Source organism: Pipistrellus hanaki, assembly GCF_964339955.1.
Source record: "Pipistrellus hanaki genome assembly, chromosome: X".
Taxonomy (NCBI): Eukaryota; Metazoa; Chordata; class Mammalia; order Chiroptera; family Vespertilionidae; genus Pipistrellus; species Pipistrellus hanaki.
In genome coordinates, this window is record NC_140524.1 from 64,192,065 (window position 1) to 64,216,809 (window position 24,745).

The 24,745-nt window shown below is 41.7% G+C and overlaps 2 protein-coding genes across 4 annotated transcripts; one reads left to right on the forward strand and one right to left on the reverse strand.

Moving 5' to 3' along the window:
* Window positions 1-6,534: 6,534 nt before the first annotated feature.
* Window positions 6,535-9,519, reverse strand: ARMCX6 (armadillo repeat containing X-linked 6). Of its 2 annotated transcripts, XM_084870557.1 has the most exons (4): window positions 9,381-9,519; window positions 8,898-8,987; window positions 8,469-8,544; window positions 6,535-8,162 (listed from the first exon to the last, which is right to left on the reverse strand). In XM_084870557.1, exon 4 carries the CDS (start codon window positions 8,026-8,028, stop codon window positions 7,120-7,122), a length of 909 nt encoding a protein of 302 aa, XP_084726683.1. In that variant the 5' UTR covers window positions 8,029-8,162; window positions 8,469-8,544; window positions 8,898-8,987; window positions 9,381-9,519; the 3' UTR covers window positions 6,535-7,119. The 2 variants fall into 2 exon arrangements, with proteins under 2 accessions (XP_084726683.1, XP_084726684.1); XM_084870558.1 differs by lacking the exon at window positions 8,898-8,987 and having other exon boundaries at window positions 9,381-9,516.
* A 5,390-nt stretch (window positions 9,520-14,909) lies between these two features.
* Window positions 14,910-19,661, forward strand: ARMCX3 (armadillo repeat containing X-linked 3). Of its 2 annotated transcripts, XM_084869698.1 has the most exons (4): window positions 14,910-15,064; window positions 15,561-15,668; window positions 16,299-16,368; window positions 16,635-19,661. In XM_084869698.1, exon 4 carries the CDS (start codon window positions 16,778-16,780, stop codon window positions 17,918-17,920), a length of 1,143 nt encoding a protein of 380 aa, XP_084725824.1. In that variant the 5' UTR covers window positions 14,910-15,064; window positions 15,561-15,668; window positions 16,299-16,368; window positions 16,635-16,777; the 3' UTR covers window positions 17,921-19,661. The 2 variants fall into 2 exon arrangements, with proteins under 2 accessions (XP_084725824.1, XP_084725825.1); XM_084869699.1 differs by lacking the exon at window positions 15,561-15,668 and having other exon boundaries at window positions 14,912-15,064.
* Window positions 19,662-24,745: the final 5,084 nt, after the last annotated feature.

Below are 24,745 nucleotides of genomic sequence, written 5' to 3' on the forward strand. Positions count from 1 at the left end.
TAAAATCAATAAATATATGTATTTTTAAAAAGAAATACACGAATTTGTTAAGAAGGTGGATTTCACGTTAACTGCTCTAATAATAATAATAATAATAATAATAATAATAATAGTAATAATAATAAAGAAACATATACAGTCTCGCCCCTTTGTGAAATTAGGTGATGTCTAGTGGCTGACTTGAGAATGCAGAATCACTGTTAGAGAATTCCTGGAAAATTAACAGAACAGTCTGTCAAGCATAAAATCAATTCACAAATTCATGGAGATGATCTCTGTGAAGGAGTTAGAGCTCAGTATAACTGCCAGGCTCAGTTTGAACAGAGCTTCTAGTCAGAAAGGCAAACAAGTCTATGTTCTCTGCCAGCCTTCCTGAACTTTCTTACTAGACAGCACAGGAGGAAAAGTAACACACAGCACAGTTACTTTCTGTCCTGGAAACTGAACTTGTACCTATTAAAAGAAAAATGAGTGACACAAAAGATGCTTAAATCAAACCCGTTGCATCTGCAGTTGTTGACATGGCTTTTCTTAATTAATTTTCTTAGCATTCATCACGCTCCATTGTATTTTCCATTTCCTTTGCCTGTCTTCTGAACTACATGATAAGCTCTATGAACACAAGAATGATACCCGTTTTGTTTACCATTTAATCTCCATATGCCTCTCAAATAATTAAGGCTCAGTGTCTACTCCACTTAATTGTCTAGCATTCACTCTGCAATTCTGGTTCTGGACAACAGTTTGTGCTTATCTATATATTTTTGAAAGATTTTCAATAGATATGCATTATGTTTACAAAGAGAAATTTGTTTTTAAAATGTGTTAAACAATCAATATTTACAATATAGTGATAATTAACTTAAAAGTACAGATGCATGAAAAGGACCAGAACGTTAGACACTCAGTGTTTTAAGGTCCTTTTCTCAGGTCTCTTCACATTCTTCATTTTTCAGGAATCTCATCCACTGCTACGGTTTCAATTATCACCCATATGTTAATGACTCACAAGTCTACATATCCTGAGTTCAAGATTAATTTATTTGATGCCTACATATTGCATATCCCACAGGTATTTCATGTTCAAAATCCTGTATTTCTCCCTCATCTTATATTGTTAACTTGTTTCAAAGTCCCATTGATTTCACTTCATTAATAGGTGTTAATATTTATAAGAACAATACATACACATGACAGCAAATCAATTACTAGAGAGTTTGTGATGAAAAGGAATCATTTTACCTCTTGCTTTTCCCTAAACTCAGTACCACTCTCTAGAGTTCAGAGGCAAGTTTTCTTAACTTTTAAAATGTTAACTCCTTCTCATGCAGTGGTTTTCAACCAGGTGTGCCTTTGCTCCTCTAAGAGCCATTTGTCAGTGTCTGGAGACATTTTTGGTTGTCACAACTGAGGAAAAGTGCACTATTAGCATCATGTGGACGGAGGCCAGGGGTTGTTCCCGGCCCTAAATGTTAATAGTGCCAAGACTAAAAACTGTTCTTGTGGTTATCTTCGAAACACCAAAAATATCCTTCTACCCTTAATGATCTTCTGATGTTAAAATAGGGCACTTGACTCATTTACTTTATAATCCTCCCTGTCTCTCTCTTATTTTCATTTTTTATTGTGTTGTTGTTATTACTTTAGTATAATTATACAGTCAATAATTTTTATGGAGTACACTATTCAAGACATTTAGAGTTTGGTAGTAAGCAAGACAGTGATAGCCTTTATTAAGCTTGCTTTCTTGTGGGGGTATTAAACCATAAAATCAATTAAAATAAGGTAGCTAAATTTAACTTTAAATTATTTACATAAACCTTTATTTTGTTTCAAAAACTTCTACCAGGATGTGTTCACAACTCACATTATAAAATGAAGATATCAGCTCTGCTATCCTTTCTCCTCCTGTCTTTCATCATCTTCTATATCCCATGTTCTGTCAGTTACATTTTATTAAGTCCAATGTTAGCTTGAAATCTCATCCTCATGAACGATATGTGAATAATTTTTTAAAACTATACAAAATAAATTCATGTATTAGGACGCTACTTGGCAATGAGCAGCATTTATATAGCCATAATCATCTTAATATTATTTATTATTTCAATGTATAGAGTTGAAATGGGATATTAAAGATGTGTTGTTCAATTGTTATAGAAGATCATGTAAAAGTAAACTTGAACTTACTATAGAGATAGATAGATGATAGATTAGGGATAGATAGATAGATAGATAGGAGACTATATAAAGCAAAAACCTTAGCAGCATTCTCTCCATGATAAAAGCAAGGCCACCTTGCTTTCCAGACCCCATGAAGGTATCCCTTTGATGATGATAGCACCTGTCTCCCTCAGGTGCTTTCACAAATTCAATCTTGGTCTTTCTTGGGGATGTGGGAAGGTTACCTTTATATTCAGTGTGTCACTTCAGACTGTTCTGGGAGCCATGTAACCATTGTCTATTTATATACTGTCTTCTGGTGTGGTAGAGCCAGATATAAGTTGTAAATTAATTTTATCAGGGTATAAATGTATCTTACCCTGCAAACATTTACTCAGTAACATAGGAGCTAGTTCAAACCTACCCTATCTTATGTGGCATAATCAGATCTCAGAGATACCTGAGATTATTCACTTTTGCTTTGATCTAGGCCACTACAGTTATTTAGAAATGTTCTGAAATCCAAGGTCAAAGCTTTTGAGTCACTTAGAGCATACTGTTGGTAGATTTAAAACTCAATAAACTATTTTTCCTTATATTCATCAAAGTCTGAACTTACTCTATAACTTAATTTTCTGCATATTAGGAACAAGCATACATTTTTTGTTTTGTTTTGTATACCTGTGTCTATTGTTGCATAACAAACTATTCCAGAACTCAGTAGCTTAAAACAACCATCTTATTTGCTCATTAATTTGCAGATCAGAAATCTGCACTGAGCTTATCTGATGGTTTCTTCTGCTAGTCTTGCTTAAAGTCATTTATATAGCTGGAATTAGCTTGTAAGTAAGCTGTGGGATGATTTTCCTGTAGCTAGCATTGCCAGATATTGCAAATAAAATTATAAGATGTCCAGTTAAATTTGAATTCCAGATAAATAATAACTGTTTTAGCATAAGTATTTCCCATGCAATATTTGAGGCAGACTTACACTGAACAAATTTTTTATTTTCATATGAAATTCAAATTTAAGTGGGAATTCTATAGTTTATCTGGTAGTTCTTTCTAAGGGTCCCCAGTTGGAACAGTACATGTCTGTTCCATATGGTCTCATCCTCCAGCAGGGTTAGCCTGCGTTTTAGTGCTTGGTGAGTTCAGAGCAGAAAGAGGGTGAGCCCCACTAAAAATGCACTGTTCAAAACTCTTCATGAGTCATGTTTGCTAATGTTCAAACTGACCAAGGCAAATCACATGGCCAGGACCAGAGTCAATGTGGGAGGGAACTACACAATGGTATGGACACAAGAAGCATGCTTCTTTGGGAGCCATTACTATAATATTTTCTTAGAGGTTCTTCTTTATTTTTAATTTTTTAAATCCTCACCAGAGGATATTTTTCCCATTGATCTTTAGATAGACAGTAAAAGGGAAGAGGAGAGGAGAGGAGAGGAGAGGAGAGGAGAGGAGAGGAGAGGAGAGGAGAGGAGAGGAGAGGAGAGGAGAGGAAAGAGAAGAGAAACATTAATGGGAGAGAGACACCACGACTGTTTCCTCCTGCAAGCACCCCACCACGGCCAGAAATGAACCTGCACCTGAGATATATTCCCTTGACTAGGAATCAAATCTGCAACCCTTCAGTCCACTCTAACCACTGACAAAAACCAGCTAGGGCTTAGAGTTTCTTCTAATTATCTTTCCCCCCTTATTTGCCTCTAGTTTTTATAACCTCTCAATTCATTTTACCCAGTCCTCTTTTGTTCATGAATTCACCCACTATCCCAAATCCTCTGTCATCTTGCTCCACTTTGATCTAGCAGGCTGTTCAGCTGTCATCTTAAAACCAACCTTTATTGCTTTCCCAAGTTGGGATCACAATTTCCTTGATTCCATACTTACCGTTGATGTAATTAGTATCTTTTTTGTTAGAGTACATGTTCAAATAATTTCCTAAGATAAAGTCCACAGGAGGTAAATTTTCTGAGCACTTTAAGTCCTGAAAACAGCTTTATTGTCACCACATACCTACTTGATAGTATGTTTAGAGGTAGAATACTAGAGAAAAGCATATTTTCTAAGGATTTGAGAGCATTTATACATTCATGTTTAGGATGCAGTGTTATGAATAAGAAGTCTGTTGCCAGTCTGATTTGTAGAAGACTTTCCCCTTAACCTCAGAAGATTTTAGGATCTACTTTTAATCTTTATTATTCTAAAATTTCTTGAGGCTATGTCTAAGTGAGGGTCCTTATTTATTGAATGTATTGGGCACACAAAGCACATTTCCTTTTCATTAAAAAAAAACACAGAAAAAATAGTGAGGATCTATGTATAATTCATCCACAATTAACAACAAACAACACTTTGTTGTATTTGTTTAAAATATTTTTATTAATAGATAAAATTAAACTACATTGGTAGAGTCACATTTTCCTCCAACTCTTCCAATTTATATTGTAAAATCAATGTGCACTTTTCCAGTAACCATTTGTAATTTTGCTATAAGGATATGTATCCATAATAATATATAGTATTGTTTCATATGTTTAAAATTATATAAATGGCATTGTATCTTTTTACAAATGCTTATTTGACACATTAGGTTTCTGAGAATTGTCTAGACTGATTAATAATTTATCAATTCTGTTATATAAATACTAGAGGTCTGGTGCATTAAATTTGTGCACAGGGGTGTGTGTCCTTCAGCCCAACCTGCACCCTCTCCAATCTGGGACCCCTGAAGGGATGTCCGACTGCCCATTTAGGCCCAATCCCAGTAGGATCAGGACTAAACAGGTAGTTGGACATCCCTCTCACAATCCAGGACTGCTGGCTCCCAACTGATAGCCTACCTGCCTTCCTGATTGCCTCTAACTGCTTCTGCCTGCCAGCTTGATCATTCCCTGACTACTCCCCTGCCAGCCTGATTGATGCCTAACTGCTCCCGTGCCAGTCTGTTTGCCCCTAACCGCCCTCCCCTGCAGGCCTGGTCACCTCTAAATGCCTTCCCCTGTAGGCCTGAGCCCTCCCAACAGCTCTCCCCTGCAGGCCCAGTCACCGGCAACTTCCCTCCTCTACCAGCCTGGTCACCCCTAACTGCCTTCCCTTGCAGACTTGATCACCCCCAATTGCCCTCTCCTGCTGGCCTGATTTTCCACAACTGCCCTCCCTTGCAGGCCTGGTCCCTCTCACCAGCCCTCCCATGCTGGATATCTTGAGGCGGCTATCTTATGTCCCATGGGGGCAGCCATCTTGTGTGCTGGAGTGATGGTCAATTATTAGCATATTACCCTTTTATTAGATAGGATAGAGGCCTGCTGCATGGGTGGGGGCTAGCTGGTTTGCCTTGAAGGGTGTCCTGGATCAGGGTGGGGGTTCCCTTGGGACTTGGGGCCGCCTGGGAGAGGGCAACAGGCACAGAAGCATCACTGCCTAAGGGAAGCTTCCTGTCCACTGAGCTGGCCAGAGCTTTGAGGAGCAGGGCCATTGCCCGACACACCCAAAACATGCAGGGAACCTGGCTTTGGCGACACAGGGTCTAAGGCGCATTGACATGGGTCTGGAAATGAGTTGCCCATTTCAATGAAGTGGTTCAGTGGTTAGGGCTGGGCCCTTCTTTCCCTCCAAGGGGTGTTGGGAGCTTGGGTGGAGGGGAGGATGTGTCTCTTGATCAATGGAATGGCCACAGCCATCCCAAGCACCCTGGGTGTCTGCCCTATGACCCCGACAGGAAGTTGGTGGAGAACTCCACTCTCCTCTGCCTGGATCCCACTGAAGGTACCAGGGATGGTGCAGAAAGGTAGTTCCACCAAACCAACACTTCTCACTCTGCCAGGAATTCGGTCTTGGGATCCCAAGTAAAGGAGGGGTTCTGGAAGTAGTTTTAACAGCAGCTTCCCAGAAGACAGTGACACAAAGTAGACACTCAGCAATCGTCCGTTAAGTGTGCAGGGATGGCTTGCCCAGTGGCCCTCGAGGATGTGCAGACAAACCCAAGGATACTGACATTCCTCTTTGGCTGGCAGTCAAGGAAAGACCCCTTCATCAAGGGATTTTTGTGCCAGGTGCCAGGTGCCAGGTGCAGGCACGGTGCTCCTGCTTCACAGGCGTTGTCTCTTTCAGTCCTCCCAACATTTTATCCTAATTCCACCAAATCCCTTCCACGCCCTCACCTTCCCTCAGCCTCCAAGCCCTTGCTGAGGTTTTCCTGAACACTGCAGCCCATCTCTACCCCTGCCTCCTGTGGGCACTGATAAGAGTGCATTTGTCAGAGCAAACGCCTTTCTTCCCCACTCCCTGACCCAGTTAGCATTTATCCTGTAGTTTTGACTTTCTCTTCATGCACACTGTCAACTCAAGGACAAGTACCATGTCTCATTTTCGCCAGTCAAAGCACACAAGTTTATTGATGAAACATACAAATGCAGACTTGGGTGGGTGAGGTTAAGTCGGTACAGAACATAGAAAGGGAGTGCACTTTTCTGATGAATGGGTTCACCATCCATCAGCTGGTGTAGAAGAAAGAGTGAACAAAAAAGAATTCGACCTATGCAACAACAAAAGCACTTTCAGCACAAGCTCCAATGTGTGTCTGGTCTCCGGAGAACAGTGGAGCTTAGTCAGGGAGACCACAGCAAGCACCCTTCATGATGCTTTATCCACAACTGGCAGCTGAAATGAGCCCTTTACCACAGGAAGAAGTAAGGAAGTAACTTACAATGCACTTTACCTGTAGACTGCAAAACCAGAAGTTACTCAAAGCTCAGTGAGAACACCTGCCCCGCCAATAAGAATGTGGTCCCTGATTTAGCGAGTGTGACTTTCACCCCATGAGGTGGTGATTGGCTAAGGCAGGATCTTCTACAGCACCCACTGCAGAGTCTTTGGATGAGAACACGAGTGCGTGTTCACCAAATGGGTTTTGGGCAGATTGGGTCCCATTCTGTCTGAGATGGTCTTTTAAGAGGCCACGGTATCCAGGAGACCCTGCCTGTTTCCATTCCTGATAAAGAGGGACATGAATGAGAGCAGCTTTTGGGGACCCAGCAATTCCCCTGCCAAGAATGGTTTTTCAGACAAACCCACCAACGGTTTCAAAACATGAACCCCAGCACATCCACTTCCCTCTGATATCAAAGGAAACCTCAGGTCTGAAACGGATTTGGCAAGCATGTTATTAATAACTGTCATGCTTATTAACAAATTTAATCTGGCCTGCTGCAGAAATGAGTTGCAGCAATGTGACACAGTTTCCTGACACACTTCACTGATGTACATCTTAATCTGGCCCTGATTTTCCACACTGACACTCTCATTATCCAGGGCACATAAAGCCTGCTTAACAGTGGGCTCGGGAGTGAGGATCGTGTTTCCAACAATGGAGAGGCTGGCCAAATGACTATTGATATTGTGGCCAAATGAAAAACCAGCATCCTTGGGCTGAGCAAACACTTTCCCCTGAATGAACGGGCCCTTGGGTAAGCCAAGAGCACAACTGAAAATTTTAAGGCTTTCAGCACCCCAAGTATTTTTATATTTATAGGGAAAGGGACGCTGTCTTGTTACGTGTGTTCGATTGGCCTTGCCCCCACCGGAGAGCCTGTCCTCTGTTCCATCAGGAGCTCCAGGTTCAGTCCACTCCCCATCCTCATTCCAGGGCCCAATCATAGTTATAAAATCAAACCACATCTGGGACTCCTCTTCATCCAGCTCTTGGTTGTCTTCCCAGTCCTCTTCCTCCTCCTCCAGCTTCTCACTGTCATCTCTTCCTATGGTTAGTTTGTAAACGCAGTAGCAGGCACCAGCTCCAATCATTAGTCCTGCTGCCATCCAGCCAACTTCCCGAGCTCGGCCCATGTTCAAGTCCATGCCAGCCTTATGGAAGGATAGGAGAGGGCCCTTCTGCACCTGATTGAAAAGGAATTTTAGGGCTAGGGTCTGTAATGGTGGTGAGCAGTGATCTTCAGCCTCTCGCAGACGCCTGTAGCTCTCTTGTGATGAATCTATGGGTGAAAAAGTAATTTTAGTGCCTTGGGCTGAGCCTAAGCTTGTGCCTCACCAAATAGACAGAGTGGATTTTGAGTTTTGGTTTAGAGAGGTGGTTTATTAGAAAACCATTTATTTGATTTTTTGTGTGTGTATCATCTCTCTACCCTCAGGACCCACTATTTCTCTTCCAGTCCCCGCAGAGAAGGGCAAGGTCCTGCTATGATAGCCGGTCAGATGACACAGAGAGGATAACCCTCAGGTAGTCTCCTCCCCCATCACACTCCTATCCCCAAACTTCACAGGAAATTTCTCCCACCAACCTCCACCAAAGTCAAGTAAATTCCTTCTTCTCCTCTTCTGTTGTCAGTGCTCCTTCCACAGTGCTTGATGGATAGTCTAGCAGAATGACAGATGGAAAGATAGCCAGTAATGAAGAACTACAAGTATAGTGGACGGAACAACACTGATAACACTGTTCACAATGCTTGCTTTTCTGAATTTTCAGCCTTGGAGTTGAAAATATCTCACACCCTTTGAGCTTTCCTTTATGCGGGGGTTCTCCGCCCCCTCCCCCTTGTGGTCCGCCATTTCCACAGCAAAGGCTGCCACACCCCTTTCCCTGCACCGAAATGGGAGGGGGTGTGGAGAAAGAAGGGGCCTGGAGAGGGCGACTGAGACTGGCGGCTCTGATCCCAGCCCCCTTTCCTTCGCTACCCCTTTCACCACGAAGGATCCAGGGCTCATCTCACCTTCACACCGACAGGCAGTGTCCCAAGACAGTTTGCTGCTCCCCTCTCCCAGGCTTTTGTGGTGATCTCTGGGCAAACAGACCAAAAAACCTGCCGACAGACAGGGAACTGAGGAGACGGAGTTCTTGGTGGACTGAGCAGCACTCAGAACAAGAGTGCCCCGATTGTGTACCTTTGCTTTCCTTGCAGTCTTAGTAACCGCCATTCACTCCCCTCAGCCCCAGCTCCCTCCCCCCACCCAACACACACACACACACACACACACACACACACATACACACACACACACACACACACACACACACTGCCTGAAGTCCGACAGTTCTCTATTTAAATGGGCACGCTATGGGAGGGTTGGAGGTGCTCTTTTGATACTAGGTAAGAAAGGGGCACAGACCCAATCTGCCTGAACCTGGATCCGTGGCATTCTTGGCCCTCTCCCACCACCACCTCTCTCCAAGCTGAGCCCCCACTCCCACCGACCTGGACAATCCGAGGCTAGTTTCCTCCTTCCTTCATAAGCCTGCAGAGTAATAGGGGGCTGGTACCCAGACAGAAGCGACTAACAGGGAGTTGCGCTCTAGGCAGCTCTTGGTCACGTGATGATCACGTCACCAGTGAGCTCTGGCCCCCAATTTCCACTCCCATAAGCTGTGCTGCAGGCGCCAGCTTGCCCCGTACCTCCCCCATCACACTGGTCTCCGCCACTCTTTTCCTCTATAACAATAGCAGAAACCAGAAATGGTCATAGCTTTCTGGTATTTGAATTGACCTTTCTCTAATTACAGGAAGGGGCAGCACCTTTTCTTGGGTCTACCGTTTACTTATACTTCTTGGAGAAATGTTTTATCCGTTTCCTTAGCTTCAAAACTCTCGTCTCCCCTCCCTTAATATCTATCCTTTTACACATGCAATCACTGCACCAAAATTATGTGTGTATGTAGTCAAAAAAGGAAACCCAAGTAGTAGGGAGGTTTTTATTAATATTTTTATTCACTTATATTCTATTTTTTCTTTCCTTCATTTTTTATTGACTTAAGTGACATTATTTTGTAATCAGAAAATGCAATAAAGTTATGCCACTTAGAAAAAAAAAAGAATTCAAGTATCTGTATCTATATTTATAAAGATTTCCCAGTTAGTAGGGAGGCCTCATTGATTTGGTTAATTTGTACTGCATTAAGAATACTTTCTCTGCACAGGAAATAGCAACTTTCAAACAGCATATTAAAATTTAAAAACATATCCTAATAAACAAAACCAGTATGTTTTTATATGATTTATAAATTGATGGGCAATATGAATCTATACTGAGGTGGTCAGCATTTTAATTATGACTATTTTAGATAAGTGAACCACTGTCCCTTCTTCCTGGCTGAACTCATAGTATTAGGCATCACACTACTGAGATCTTTATAGAAGATTGTTGGATGGCTATCAAAGGGCAGACCCCAAATTCAAATGAATCATATATCTTCAAATGTACCTTACAAATTGGTAACTTCACAGATTAGCCTACTCCTCATTCAAAGGTCTTTATTTAAAATCTATTCTGGTGGTCGCTTCGGCAGCACATATACTAAAATTGGAACGATACAGAGATTTGCATGGCCCCTGCGCAAGGATGACACGCAAATTTGTGAAGCGTTCCATATATTTTTTAAAATCTATTCTTAAGTTGCATGGTGTAACCCATAAATCATCCAGAAATTAGAGAATTCCCTTTCATCCCATTGATAAAAGTGAGATTCAATCGATGGACCTTTCATTTAATTATGAGCCTGGTGTGATATCTCTGGTGTCTATCATTCATGTGCTATGTTGTCCAAGCAGTGGTTAGTGTTGTGAATCTTCCTCTGGAGATAGTCATGAGGGTCTGTGGTGTCCGAAAATCACTGAGATCCATGTAATTTTCCCCTCACGAAAAACACAGTTCACAGAATCCCAAGCAGTTTGCAGAAGAGACATTTTCATTCCCTGTCTTTTGTTAAAATTTCACTGAACCACCCCTACAAGCCCCCCAGAATAATCCCAGAACTCTGGGACAAAGTATGCAGAAATTAGTCCCCAGACATCCAGCTGTCTCTGCTGGGGAGTCATATGCTAAATATAGACCCTTCAGGCAGCCTCCTTCTTAGAACATTGAAATATGACACCCCAGCAGGAAGCTCCCCAAGTGAGAGGCCCTGTAGGGTGAGGCCTTTTCAGGAGATGAGCCAGGGAGCCCAGAGTGCCTTGCTGGTGAATATTCAGAAGTCAAGAGCAGGTCACAACTTTCCAGTTTTCCTCAAACTTTTATAGTGCAAACTCACTCACCAATCATACTCTCTCTCTCTCTAAACCCCTACCTCATTTGTTTTGCCCTCATTGCCTTATACTGTTCTTTTTCTCATCCTTTATTTTATCATAGACAAGTGAATTTTATTTATTAAGCTGTATAAATAGAACTTGAGGGTTCAACTGTCCCTCATTCAATTTTTGGCTACTAAATACTTATGTAAGTGGCTTTTATTTGTTTTGAATATATGCATGAGAAAGAATTTAAGGACAAAGCTTAAATTAACAAAGCTTCAAGGACAAAAATTACACTCTTCCTCTCCTTACTAATATACAATAACTCCCTCCTTTGGCATGTTTTCCAATTGTCCCAGAGTATAACCCCTGACCACCATTTTCCCAGTCTGTCAGACCTTTCCTGTTTGAATCCACTCCCTTTTTAATACTTCCTAAACCCCATGGGAATAATAACCCTTTCAATTCTCTTACTTCTTTGTCATTTTGATTTACAATTCTTACCAAGGAAACTTGGGAATAGCTCTTAAAATCTACTTTGCTATCCATTATACATTCACCACAAATATTTAAGGGCATGCTATCTGCCTGACTATTTCAAAAGCGAAAAAGGAAAATACCTAAGCATTTCCTTAGACATGCCTGTTGAAAATTCCTGAGCCTGCAAAAAGCTATGGGAACTCGATGTCTAAAGGACCTTTTTGGTTTAAATCAGTATGTGGTCATATATGACCTGTAACTTACAAAGTGTCTGGAAAAAAAAAAGATAGGCAGATGATAACAGTAAAGACATTGTAGAAGGTGAGAAAAATATATTACAGAATATTGTTATCTTAACAATCTATATATTTTTTGGTATTATGTTACTTGTTTCTACATTGTGTATTAGTTGATTTTGTTTGGGTGCAAGCAACAGAAACCAAACCTGGTGAACGTAAACAATGAGAAAATGTTGAAAACCAGGATCAGCTCTGTGGGGTCTAGGCAGGAGGAACTGATAGTCTCTTCAGAGTGCCATAATTCCCCCAACTTGCGATTTTTATGATGGTTCAAGATTTAAGTTTTAGTTTTCAATTGGTCTGTATTGTGCACAATGCCTACTCACTTGCTGCAGAAAATGAAGAGTATCTAAAACACACTTCCTTTCTTTTCTGAGAAAAATTTAAGCGGTTTCAGATGCTGTTGATTTGCAGGAGCCTTTTAGTAATTTTGGATACTAAACCATTGTCCAGCTGTGACTGAGGTGCTGGGAGCCCATTTGCCACAGCATGCCTTGATTTTCCCATTAACTGAACATTAAAGAGGTAAAATTCTAAAATGGTATGCGCAGGTTGTCTTCTAAGCCAAAGCTACCTGGTTCCCTGAAAGGATTCCACGGAGTTGCATCTGCAGTTCAGGATCTTGTCCTCATTGTTGCATGATCAACCACTGATTTGGTCTGTATGCTGAGAGCAGATGTTTCTGTCAAAAAAGACCCTCATTCATAGAGACTGGTATATAAATCTAGATCTGAATGCCCAAACCATGGATCTCTGCATTCTTTCCTTGAAATCAGGCCATAAGGGAAGTTGTCTCAATAGGAGTTATGACTGAATAGTTTACCCCGAGAAATAAATTTGTCAGGGGTACCGGAGGTTTCTGTCAGTTTTACCAGCCCGCTCTTTTCCTGTAGGCAAACTACTACTTGGGAAATCATACCTCAGGAAGTTGCTTATGAGCCTGAAACCAGATCAAGACTCTTGGTTCGCCCTAAGAGATGGCTTTCAGCTAAGGAAGCTTGAAGTACTCTTGCACATCATGGGGATAGCTCTGCCAAGAAAAGCTGAATGATCAGGGGCATAGAATGGGAGGAGATTGATAATTCTCAGGGGGAAAGGGGTGTCTGTGTGGGGGGTACAAGGAAGAGACTGGACAAAACTCATACACCTATGAATGAGGACAGCGGGGAGGGGAGGGGAGAGGTAATGGGAGAAGGTGGGGTGGGTATCTGGTAGAGAAGAGCTATTGGTGGGGGGGAAGGAACAATTGTAATAATCTGAACAATAAAGATTTATTAAATTTTTTTAAAATATATATATTTTATTGATTTTTTACAGAGAGGAAGAGAGAGGGATAGAGAGCTAGAAACGACGATGAGAGAGAATCATCGATCAGCTGCCTCTTGCACACCCCCTACTGGGGATGTGCCCGCAACCAAGGTACATGCCCTTGACCGGAATCGAACCCGGGACCCTTGAGTCTGCAGGCCGACGCTCTATCCACTGAGCCACACCGGTTTCGGCTAAAGATTTATTAAATTTAAAAAAAAAAAGAAAGAAAAGCTAAATGTTCCAGTTATCTTAGCCAAGACTCCCTCTCCTCTAGACAATGCTTGGGTGGGACCTACCAACACTTTCCTCTGACTCTCCTTTTCATATATCTCATGTTTAAATAAGCCCCCTCACTGCATATGATCTTTCTTTAAACACAGAATCATATAGTTGATTTGATTTCTTTTTACTAAATATCAGTCGTTTTTTCTAGTACTGCCTCCCAAAAGTTAAAGTTATATGAATTTCCCTGGAGTTTTGCCTCTTCCGAAACTTTCCGTCTCTTGATTTACTCCCATATTGTCTAACGATTTAAAAAGTTATACTCAGATAATAACCTCATATCTGAACTATTAGGGAATATCTTACAGCAGACTCCATATTCTGACATTATTTTATTACTTTCCCCAATATAAAAATGTTCAATCATTGCTGCGGGAATTAAACCAGCCAGTGAAATAGTTTCCCAGTAACTGCTAGATCCTAGTTCAGCCAATTTTGTTTTGGTCTCAGTGTTCCTCTAACACCTATGTGATTTAAAGATGATAGTCTCTATTTGTACCCAAATATATTTTGTAATGTTCTTTGCCACTCACTTTGTCAGTTGTGCACGCCTGTTTATCTGACAGCTAACTACTACACAGTTGTGGTTTCTACTCCACATTTTCTTTGTTATTGGCTCCTGAGGGCTCCATGCCTCTTCTTTGCTAACTGATGCAAGTGAGAGTCTGTAGCTCTCTTGTTTAGAAGACTTGCCTATCCAAAGGTTTATACAGTCTCAGGCGCACTGATTAGCTCATATAGGGTTGTGTTCTCTGCTAGGCCCCAGAAGACATTAGATTGCTCTGAGTGAAGTGTATAACACTCCCCACAGATGAGAAAATGTGGAACTTTTGGATGCCATCCACCCAACCTCACTCTCTAACTCCCACTCTTTTTCCCTCTCAAATGAAAACAGATCTATAGTAATTTTTCTCATGAAAAGAATGCAGGCTGAGGGTGGGAAAGGGCAGAACAAAAAAATACTAAGAAAGTTAAAAACCTCACTCTCACTCCAGGTCTCGTTTTCTGATGTTATTTTTTGGTTTCAGATCCAGGACTAGATTTCAGAGGAAACGGTAAGACATTAATAGCTGTGAGGAGGGGAGGTGGAAGGAGAGGTTGCTGATGTCCCAGGAGCCTAGAGAACGAAGAAGCAAATTTTTCAAAAAGTACAAGTGGCCAGCAGTCCCAGGGGAAGATGCTGTCTGTTTCTGGTAATCAGAGGAAGGCAAATTTAACTACAGCGAGATGGGATTAGCAAAGAAAGAGTAACAAGGCCTGGTATGGGGGAGGGAATGTAGGGGGGCGGGTCCTCTTCTGCCGCACTGCTGGTGGGAGGGGAAATTGGGGACCAGAGTTGGTGGATGACGTAGCTCTCACGTGACCAAGAGCTGACGTGTGCAGAAGTCCTTCTTGTTCTGGTCGTTGTTCCGTCTGAGTACTAGCTCCCCACTGCTCTGAGTGAGAGCGGGCCTGTGGCAGAGGGAAGAAAGAGGAGAAGGAAATTGTCCCGGATCACAGCAGGTCAGTGCCTGGGAGATTCCATAAAGTGGGGGCGGTCCAGAGAGTAGGGCGGAGACCGTCGCGGGTCCTGAGGCGCCTCTGTCGTCTTTCCCACTCGCCACTGGCTTTCCAGGATATCTGTCCCGCCTGCAGCCCATTTCGATGCTGCGAAATGGTGCCCAGGGAGGAGTTTGGGGAGCAGCCCAGAGATCAGAAGGTGGGAATCTGCTGGAAACCGAGACCATAATCCGGAAAGGGAGCTGTGGCCTTGGCATTGGCCCCCAGTCTTCCAGGACAGTTCCGACCTGGAAAGGTTGGGCTTGGAGAGTGAGGTGGGGGTGCAACGTGATGTGTCAGCAGAACCCGGAGAGGGGTGGGAGGGGTGGGAAACCTTTGACAACCAGGCCTCCAAATTAGGAAGGAATTTCATGTTCTGGGGACTGGTCCGTCCACCAAGCACTCGGTAGCTGCTGTTTCCCGTCTTTCTGACTGTGGCTCTGTCGTCCTGGCTGTTTAGTGGATCCGAGCCTCTCCCAGGTTGCCAGTCTTTCCGTAGTTTGTGGCACTACGCCAGACAAGTGAAGAGGAAGGAAATTAACCCTGATTAGTGAAGATCGATTTGAGGGTAAGGCCATCTGGGGACCCTAAGAGTGGCGGTGGGTGGGTGCGGGGAAGAAACCGGAGATGGCAATAATCTAGGTTAGGTCTAAGTCTGAGTATGTTTTGTAGCGCTCTTGGGGCTGTGGCAAAATGGCATGCGTTGTGTGCTGTGTGTGTGTGTGTGTGTGTGTGTGTGTGTGGCGGGGGGCGGGGGTAGATAGGGTGGGAGAGAAGGATAGAAGAAAAACCTATCAGATAGTTTGTTCATAATCCTCCTCTCTCAACAGTAGTTAGTCTCCATATTTTCGATCTGTCATCCTGTAGGTCTGCTGTAGCAGGTGGCACCACTTGAAGCAAGGGAGGAAGTTTCCTTGGATCTGTAGAGGTCGATATGGGCGTGGGGGCTGATCGGAATGGGGGAGGGGCTGAGGATCAGCCATGTTGGACAGGCTCACCCAATCCTACCTCATTTTTCTAACATCCCTCCCATTTCAGGCTAAGGAAGGGGCAGGCATGTACATATTTTGGATGACATAGAGAGGTTTTGTTTTGGTGTGTGTGTTTTTAAATCTGACAACCTGGAAGTAAATCAGGAAAGCAAGGAATGAATAGTTAATCAAGCCCGCAGTTCTCACTGGTTCTGGTCTCTCTACAGATTGCAAGGATTGTTGGGTGTGGCACACTCCAGGGGAGGGAAGAAGGGGCAAACTGCCTGTCTGGAGGAGGTGAGTGTAAGATGCCATTCTCTGGGGACACCCTAGGTTGGGATGGCTGAGGCCCGAGCAGAGACTATGGGCTCCATTGCCTTTATCTAGGCTGGGGAGAGTTTGGCCTCAGGAGGGTAAAATGAGGCGAATAGAGAGTTTACTAACAATTTACATTTCCTACCAAGTACTCATTTACTACTCTCCTGTCCCTCTGTGCAAGTCCATGCATGGGGCAGCACAAAAAGAAGAGAAACTCAAACCCCATTTTCTTCCTCCACCTCCAGGTTCACTTCCGGTATCAGCTACTGTGGCCCTGAAGTGGCTGAAGACAAATACCCTCCACAGACCGGCACCCAGGCCCATAGTTCTCCCCGAGCCTGCGTGACTGCTCTGTTCCTTGGTCCCTGCTATTGTCAGGGACGATTGCATGGGCTACGCCAGGAAAGTAGGCTGGGTGACTGCGGGACTGGTGATTGGGGCTGGCGCCTGCTATTGCATTTATCGACTGGCCAAGGGAAGAAAACAGAACAAAGAGGAAATGGCTGAGGGTGGGCCTGGGGATGTGGATGATGTTGGGGATTGTCCTGGGGCCAGGTACAATGACTGGTCTGATGATGATGATGATGATAACAGTGAAAGCAAGGGAATAGTATGGTACCCACCTTGGGCCCGGATTGGGACTGAGGCCGGGACCAGAGCTAGGGCCAGAGCAAGGGCCAGGGCTACCCGAGCTCGAAGGGCTGTTCAGAAACGGGCTTCCCCCAACTCAGATGATACTATTTTGTCCCCTCAAGAGCTGCAAAAAGTTCTTTGCTTGGTTGAGATGTCTGAAAAGCCTTATATTCTTGAAGCAGCTTTAATTGCTCTGGGTAACAATGCTGCTTATGCATTTAACAGAGATATCATTCGTGATCTGGGTGGTCTCCCAATTGTTGCAAAGATTCTCAATACCCGGGATCCCATCGTTAAGGAAAAGGCTTTAATTGTCCTGAATAACCTGAGTGTGAATGCTGAAAATCAGCGCAGGCTTAAGATATACATGAATCAAGTGTGTGATGACACAATCACTTCTCGCTTGAACTCATCTGTGCAGCTGGCTGGACTCAGATTGCTTACAAATATGACTGTTACTAATGAGTATCAGCACATGCTTGCTAACTCAATTTCAGACTTTTTTCGTTTATTTTCAGCAGGAAATGAAGAAACCAAATTTCAGGTTTTGAAACTCCTTTTGAATTTGGCTGAAAATCCGGCCATGACTAGAGAACTTCTCAGGGCCCAAGTACCATCTTCACTGGGTTCCCTCTTTAATAAGAAGGAGAACAAAGAGATTATTCTGAAACTTCTGGTCGTATTTGAGAACATAAATGACAATTGTAAATGGGAAGAAAATGAACCTACTCAGAATCAGTTCAGCCAAGGTTCACTTTTTTTCTTTTTAAAAGACTTTCAAGTGTGTGCTGATAAGATTCTGGGGATAGAAAGTCACCATGATTTTTTGGTGAAAGTAAAAGTTGGAAAATTCACGTCCAAACTGGCTGAGAATATGTTTCCAAACAGCCAGGAATAACTTCTTGATTTTGTAGTTTAGAAGCAACACACATTGTAAACTATTCCTTTTCTCCACCTTGTTTATATGGTAAAGGAATCCTTTCAGCTACCAATTTTGAATATCATATTGTATCATCAAAGCTGATATTTATCCAAGTTGATCTTTAGGTCTAAGCTGGATGAATGAATGTCACTACATGTTCTGAAAACATGTTTGTTGCTCTTTATCTCACTGCCTAGACTGAAGTATTTTTACTATTTCTTCTGTATAAATGACAGTGAACCAATTCATCCTAAGTAAGTTCCCTCCTGTCATTTGCATTAACTTAATTTGTGTATCATCAATAAAGTTGTGTGTTAATGCTGGAAAGAAAAAAAAGAGAGAGAAGAAAGAAAGAAAGCATCTTTGCCCTTTTATTTATAATCTTTTGGAGAGATTAGAAACATACAAACAAAGTAACAGACTATCTGGGCTCATTGTCAAATATGCATATTCAGAGCACAGAGGAAGCAAAGGCTACTGTGGGGTACAGTAGTTAACTACAGATTTATGGAGGAAGTGACCATTTAAAAAGAGTCCTGAATGAGACAGGAGTGAGAGGGCACTGATGTGAGATAGGCATAGAGGTAGTAATGTTGTCCCGATGACAGTGAGAAACTAGTTTGCTTAGAGTAGAGCATGTAAGGAATGGAAGTAAATAAATTTGGAAAACTAGGTGAAGCCAGTTTGTGGATAGATGTTTGAACATTATTCCACTGAATACAAAAAGCCACTAAATATTTTTGACTGGAAATATTTGGAATTCATATAAAAGTCCCTCTCTCACCTACTGTGCAATGACCATGAAGGTGTGGCAAAATGGACACTTTCAAACCCTGATGGTAGGAATGAATTTACACTGGCACAAGATTTGTGGAAGGTCATATGATAACACATATATGCCTTAAAATATGTAAGCCATTTGTCCTAAGAAAATAATTGAGAAATTGACCAAAGGCTACATGAACAAGGTTATGCATCCTAGCACTGTCTAAAATAGTAAATATTGGAAACAAGTGTCTAGCACATTGGATTGGTTAAATAAATTAACGAATGTTCATATGGCATATGATAAATATGTTGATTTAAACCCATATTGCCAGGAAAAGATATTTATCATGCATTGTTGAGTGAGAAAGGCAGGTAAGATAGTGGTATTCATAGTATGATTTCATTTTTTTTTTTTGAGAATAATAAAACATGTTTAAGTAGGCACTAAAATTCTGAGTTATAGACATCCAAATATTAACAGAGCTTATCTTTTGGTGGAAGGACAATGAGCGATCTTTTACCTTTTTATTTTTTAATTATCAATGTGCTCTTACTTATCTAAGATGAATATTGATTTTTTGGGAAATTTTTGAAAAAGGAAAGTGTTGGGAATGAAGCAGGTGATTGGAGCATGTACTGAGTGGAAAAATTAGATTAAACATGAGATAGGTTGAAGTTTCCTCCCTGAAATGATAGCTGAGTGGTGAAGAAAAGGCTTGTCAGGGGGATTAAATGAAGTAATACATGCAAAATACCTAGAATGTACTGGCACATAGCAGTTAATTAAGAAAAGCAAGCACTTTTAATTTCCTAGAATGCAGGGTTAATAGTTTTGTTTTGTTTTGTTTTGTTTTGTTTTGGTTGACTTGTTTTTCTGGGGGCATTCTGCCACATGTCAGTGTCATTTAAAAAATAATAACAACAATAAAGGTTAACATTTATTAAGTGACTACTGTGTAGAGTTCTGTCATTCCTGCAAGGCAACTGTTAGAATAATTTATTGAAGGAATGGTTCTTATTTTTAAGGACTCAAAGTGTTTCCTCAGACATGATCTTACCAGCTTTCATGATATATTTTTAGTCTGGTGATGTTATCCTGCCTTATATATGAGACCAGGAAAGAATAAAATCCTTTGTTTAGTTATGATCTGGTTTTAGCCTCAGTCTTCCATATACTTTAATGTTTTATGGATTAGACAAAAACCAAGTGATGGGCTGGCTTAAAGTTTTTGGGCATGGTGACCCTACCAAATCATGCACATGTGGAGACCCATTGTTTACCAGCTTTAAGGGTAGGCTGAGGGAAAAACAAAGTAACACTTTTCTTGCTCTATTATTAGGTAGGAGAAAATGATTTGGGGCGGGAAGGCTAATCCATTTAAAACTGAGTTTGAGGTACCTGTGCTACACCCATATGGAGACACCCATTATCATTTTAAAGTATTGATCAAGTTGTCAGAGAAGAAGACAAGGCTGCAAATAAAGATTTAGAAACCACCAGAGGATGAATGATAATTGAAGACATGGGAGTGGATCCCCAGAGAGAAGGTGCAGAGTATAAGAGTGGAGGATTGCACAAAGAACGATGTAAAGAACTGTGGCAGCTGGGGAGAGAAGCAGTGAATTGAAACTGAGTATATATACTTCTGGAAACTTTTGCTATCCATATACCAATATACTCTATACATAAAATTAGACAACACTGTAGATAAATTTTCAGAGCCTGATTTAAGGTTTTTCTATTTTTCTCCTAAATAATATTTATTGGAATTACTTGAGAAAACAGAAACAATGAGAACAAACTTGCCCCATTACCCAAATATGTAGCTTAAAGATTTAAGAAATATTTAGATTAACTTGGGGTACTGAATGACTTTCTTGCCCTGGGTGAAAATGAAATTAACTTTAAGTAACAAAAAGCCACCATGAGGCAGGAAACAGGCCTGACCAGCGTCCATCTGCTCTTGCAGATCTTTTGTCTCCTCTTCTTTCTTCCCATTCTTCTTCCCTCTCTTTATTTCCTCCTTCTTGGCTAATTGGCAGTAGTCTCTTTGTGTTTCTGTCTTTTGGAGTGAGCATTTAATTCCCATGACACTAGGTCATGCACCAGGGGACACTTAACACAGAATGATAATGGTGTTTGCTGTGGTGATATGATGACTCTGGGTGTCACTGAATGACAAGAGTTTTTGGAACCCTTTTTGAACAGAGACTGAGAAGGAATTAGTCTTAGCGTGGCACAGCCCTATGTGCCCTGCATGTACTTTGATGCCTCAAACCCGGTATTATTTAGAACAAAATTACTCAGATTTTGGGAACTGGTGTGTGAAACACATATGCGACTGCCTGATTTAGGCAGGCCACAAGGCCAGGCAAGCCAAATGATCATGTTCCGATGTTTTTACATGGGAAATTGCCACTCAATCATTTTGTGAATGGCACATTTCTAGGATTGTGGCCATGATCTCGGCAGCTTATGGGAACAGGGAGGAGGTAGTGTTCTCTCTTTAACGAGGGTGGCAACTCCTAGGAAACCAAGGAGATTAAAAACTCAAAGGATATATTTCTATTTGGGTTTTGTTCTCATGTAATAGTTGTATAAATTAAGTGGGTCTATTTCAGTCAAATGTGTTCAAAGTTGAATTTACAAAGATGGAGTATATAGTTCTTTATAAATTGGTGCCCCAAATATATTATAGCTTAGCTCGGGAAACTAGTTTTCTTTCTTTTTTTTTTTTAATTCATGTTTTATTTGCCGTAAAAAAAAATTCCAAGCCCTGACCAGTGATCTCAGTGGTTAGAGTGTTGGCATGCACACCAAAGTATTGAGGGTTTGACTTCTGGTCAAGGGCAAATAATTGGGTTGCAGGTTCAATACCCTTCTCTGGTCAGGATGGGTGAGGGAGGCAACCAATCAATGTATCCTGTGTCTCTCTCCCGTAGATGTTTCTCTCTCAGTTTCTTTAAGAAGGATTATTTTCAATGCTTTTTTTCTGAGAGCAGTTTTATTTTTAATTTTTTAATTTACTTTTATTGTTGAAAGTTTTATAGATGTCCCATTTTTTTTGCCCTACTAACCCCTCCACTCTCCACCCTGCAACTCTTCCCCTCCCCCAGGGCTTCTCCACACTATTTTCTGAGTCCAGGGTTTATGGATATCCTATATAATAAAAAGCTAATATGCAAATAGACCAAATGGCGGAACAACCAAAACAACTGAACAACCAAATAATCGGTCGTTATGATGTGTGCTGACCACCAGGGGGCGTGTGAGGAATATGTGGGCATCAGCTACAGCAAGATGGTGGAGCAGGTGAGTAGGGGTGACAAACCAAGGCTGGGCGTCGGTCACTGTCATCAGGGAAAGCCTCTGGTGGTTACTGAAAATTGTTTATTTCTGCGTGCTGCGGTCCAGCCTGGCACTTGCACCTGCTGCCGGCACTGGAGCAGCCGCCTGCACCCACTGCCAGTGCTAGCCCTGCTCCCACCCGCAGCTGGCATTGGCGCTGTTGCCCACACCTGCTGCTGGTTTCTGGTCTGGTCCCAATCACTTGGTGCCATCAGCGGGTACAAGCAGCAGCTGCGGGCCCTGGTCACCCCTGAGGGCTTCTCCACCTCCCCCTGCTCCTGAGAGGTGGGGAAGAAACTACTGCTCGCACCCACTGCTGGCACCAGCCCCAATTGCTCTGTGCCATCAGTGGGTGCGAGCAGGGCTTGCGTTGTCAGCGCGTGGGAGCGCTGGTGGAGGGAGCAGGGCTGCTAGCAGACAGGGGATCAGGGCCACTGCAGGAGGAGCTAGGTGAGGTCACCGAGGATGGGCGGAGACCTGCCCCTTTGCCTTCTGCAGCCTCGTGGCCACAGTTCATTTCAAGGTGGACGAATTCATGCACTGGGCCCTAGTACACATATGAGCTCTTTGATGAATTTCTTCCCACTGCCTATCCCACCCCCACCTTCCCTTTGAGATTTGTCAGTCTGTTTCTGGACCTATTTTGTTCCATGCTTGTTCCTGGATCTTTTTTGTTCATCAGTTTATTTTGTTCATTGGATTCCACATATGAGTGAGATCACGTGGTACTTCTCTTTCTCTGACTGGCTCATTTTGCTCAGCATATATAGTCTCCAGGTCACTCGATATTGTCTCAAAAGGTAAGAGACCCTTCTTTTTTTACAGCTGCATAGCATTCCATTGTATAAATGTACCACGGTTTTTTGTTTTTGTTATCCACTCATCTACTGATGGGCACTTGGGCTGTTTCCAGATCTTAGCTATTGTAAATAGCACTGTTATGAACATAGGGGTGCATATATTCTTTTTTGATTGGTGTTTTTGGATTCTTAGCATATATTCCTAGAAGTGGGATCACTGGGTCAAATGGCAGTACCATTTTTTTTTTTTTTTTAGAAAACTCCATAATATTTTCTACAGTGGCTGCACCAGTCTGCATTCCCACCAGCAGTGTACTAGGTTCCCCTTTACTCCACGTTCTCTCCAGCACTGGTTGTTTGTTGGTTTGATGCTATCTCTTTATGTTCATTTTAGATCACATCCTAGGGTGAAGGTTTTCTTTGGTTTCTCTGTTTAAACTGTGGCTCTTCCTTGCCTTTACACCAGAACTATCTTGCTGCCATCCAGGGGTGCAGAACTAGGATACTGGCCCCTGGTGTACCCTGTCTTTAGGGGGTGGTGCTAAGCAAAATAGTGAATATTTACTTTCAAAACAGCAAATTTCCACACTTGATCCTTTCTTTTGGGTCTCCGGCCTTATTTTAACGGTTGGGCGATGCTGTATTTGGAGATAGGGATGGCATAGGGGGGAGGAAGGGGGAGGGAAAGAAGCTTTATTAGAAGGGTAACTATGCCCAACAAGTTCATGAACTTGTAATTCAACCCACCATTGATAGTGGGCTAAGTATAACTCTCTGGCCTTGTTGACCATTTAAAAAATGAAAGCGCAGGTGTAATAAAAGCATCTTTGTTTAGGTATAAAGCCTTCTGTTTATTGAGCATTGCAAAGTTTTCAGAGGATATAACATGTTATCAAATAGGGTGGAATTTATTTTTGAAAATAAAAAACAGAATTATAATATATGTTATTATAAAAAAAACAATTACCATGTAGACCAGAGTGTTAGTGTCTATATCAGAAACAAAATTATCATCAGAAAGTTGTTTATTTAATGCTTGGGAAATCAGAGCAAGATGATTTAGCTAGATGTTAGTGCCATTAAAGCAGGAGAGCCTGGTGTATCTGCCGTGGGGATTGGCTTGTTGCTGAAATAAAGTACTTGTATTCAAGAGCTAGAGAACATTTCTACCTAGACACAATTATACATTTGTCTGCCTAGATGCCCCTTCACCAAAGGCAGAGCATCAGTGGATGGTTGTTTTATGACTATTAACATGTATTATCACTTAGCTTTCTTTTTTTTAAAATTGACCTTTATTGTTGAAAGTATTAGATGTCTCCTCACCCCATCAATTAGCTTTCATACAGAGTTTAAGAGATGTATACTTTTACAGCAGTGGAAATCTCTAGTATTTGTAATTAATTCTCCTTTAACTGTTGATTACTCTCCTCTTTTCTGGATTTTTTGTTTGTTTGACGAATAATGACAACTTGTTATTAAAATTTTTGAAACCCAAGCAAAATGAATTGTCACCTATTTAGTTATTTTTCCATTTTCATTTCAGTCTTCTGTTCACTAAAATGTGATTTAGCTATGTTCATGCTAATTTTTGTGGCTTTCTTTCAGTAAGTTGTAATGAAAATCTAGACATAATGAAATAGATCCATTAAAAACTTTTAATTTTTACTTTATTAATCATTTAAACTAAATTTAGTGGATTTTTTTGATATTAGAAAAGATGGTATCTAGGCAAGACAAATAAAAACAATATTTTAAGTATTTTATAAATCTTAAATTCATTCAAACTAATTTGCAGAATGATTCTTTATAATCAATTATCATATAACCTCATTAATTATCACCTCTTCTTAAACTTTCCCATTTAAACTGTAGCCAAAAATT

Bases quoted from the DNA above. Each gene is read 5' to 3' on its own strand.
- ARMCX6 (XM_084870557.1), bottom strand. From the start codon at position 8,028: ATGGACTTGAACATGGGCCGAGCTCGGGAAGTTGGCTGGATGGCAGCA.
- ARMCX3 (XM_084869698.1), top strand. From the start codon at position 16,778: ATGGGCTACGCCAGGAAAGTAGGCTGGGTGACTGCGGGACTGGTGATT.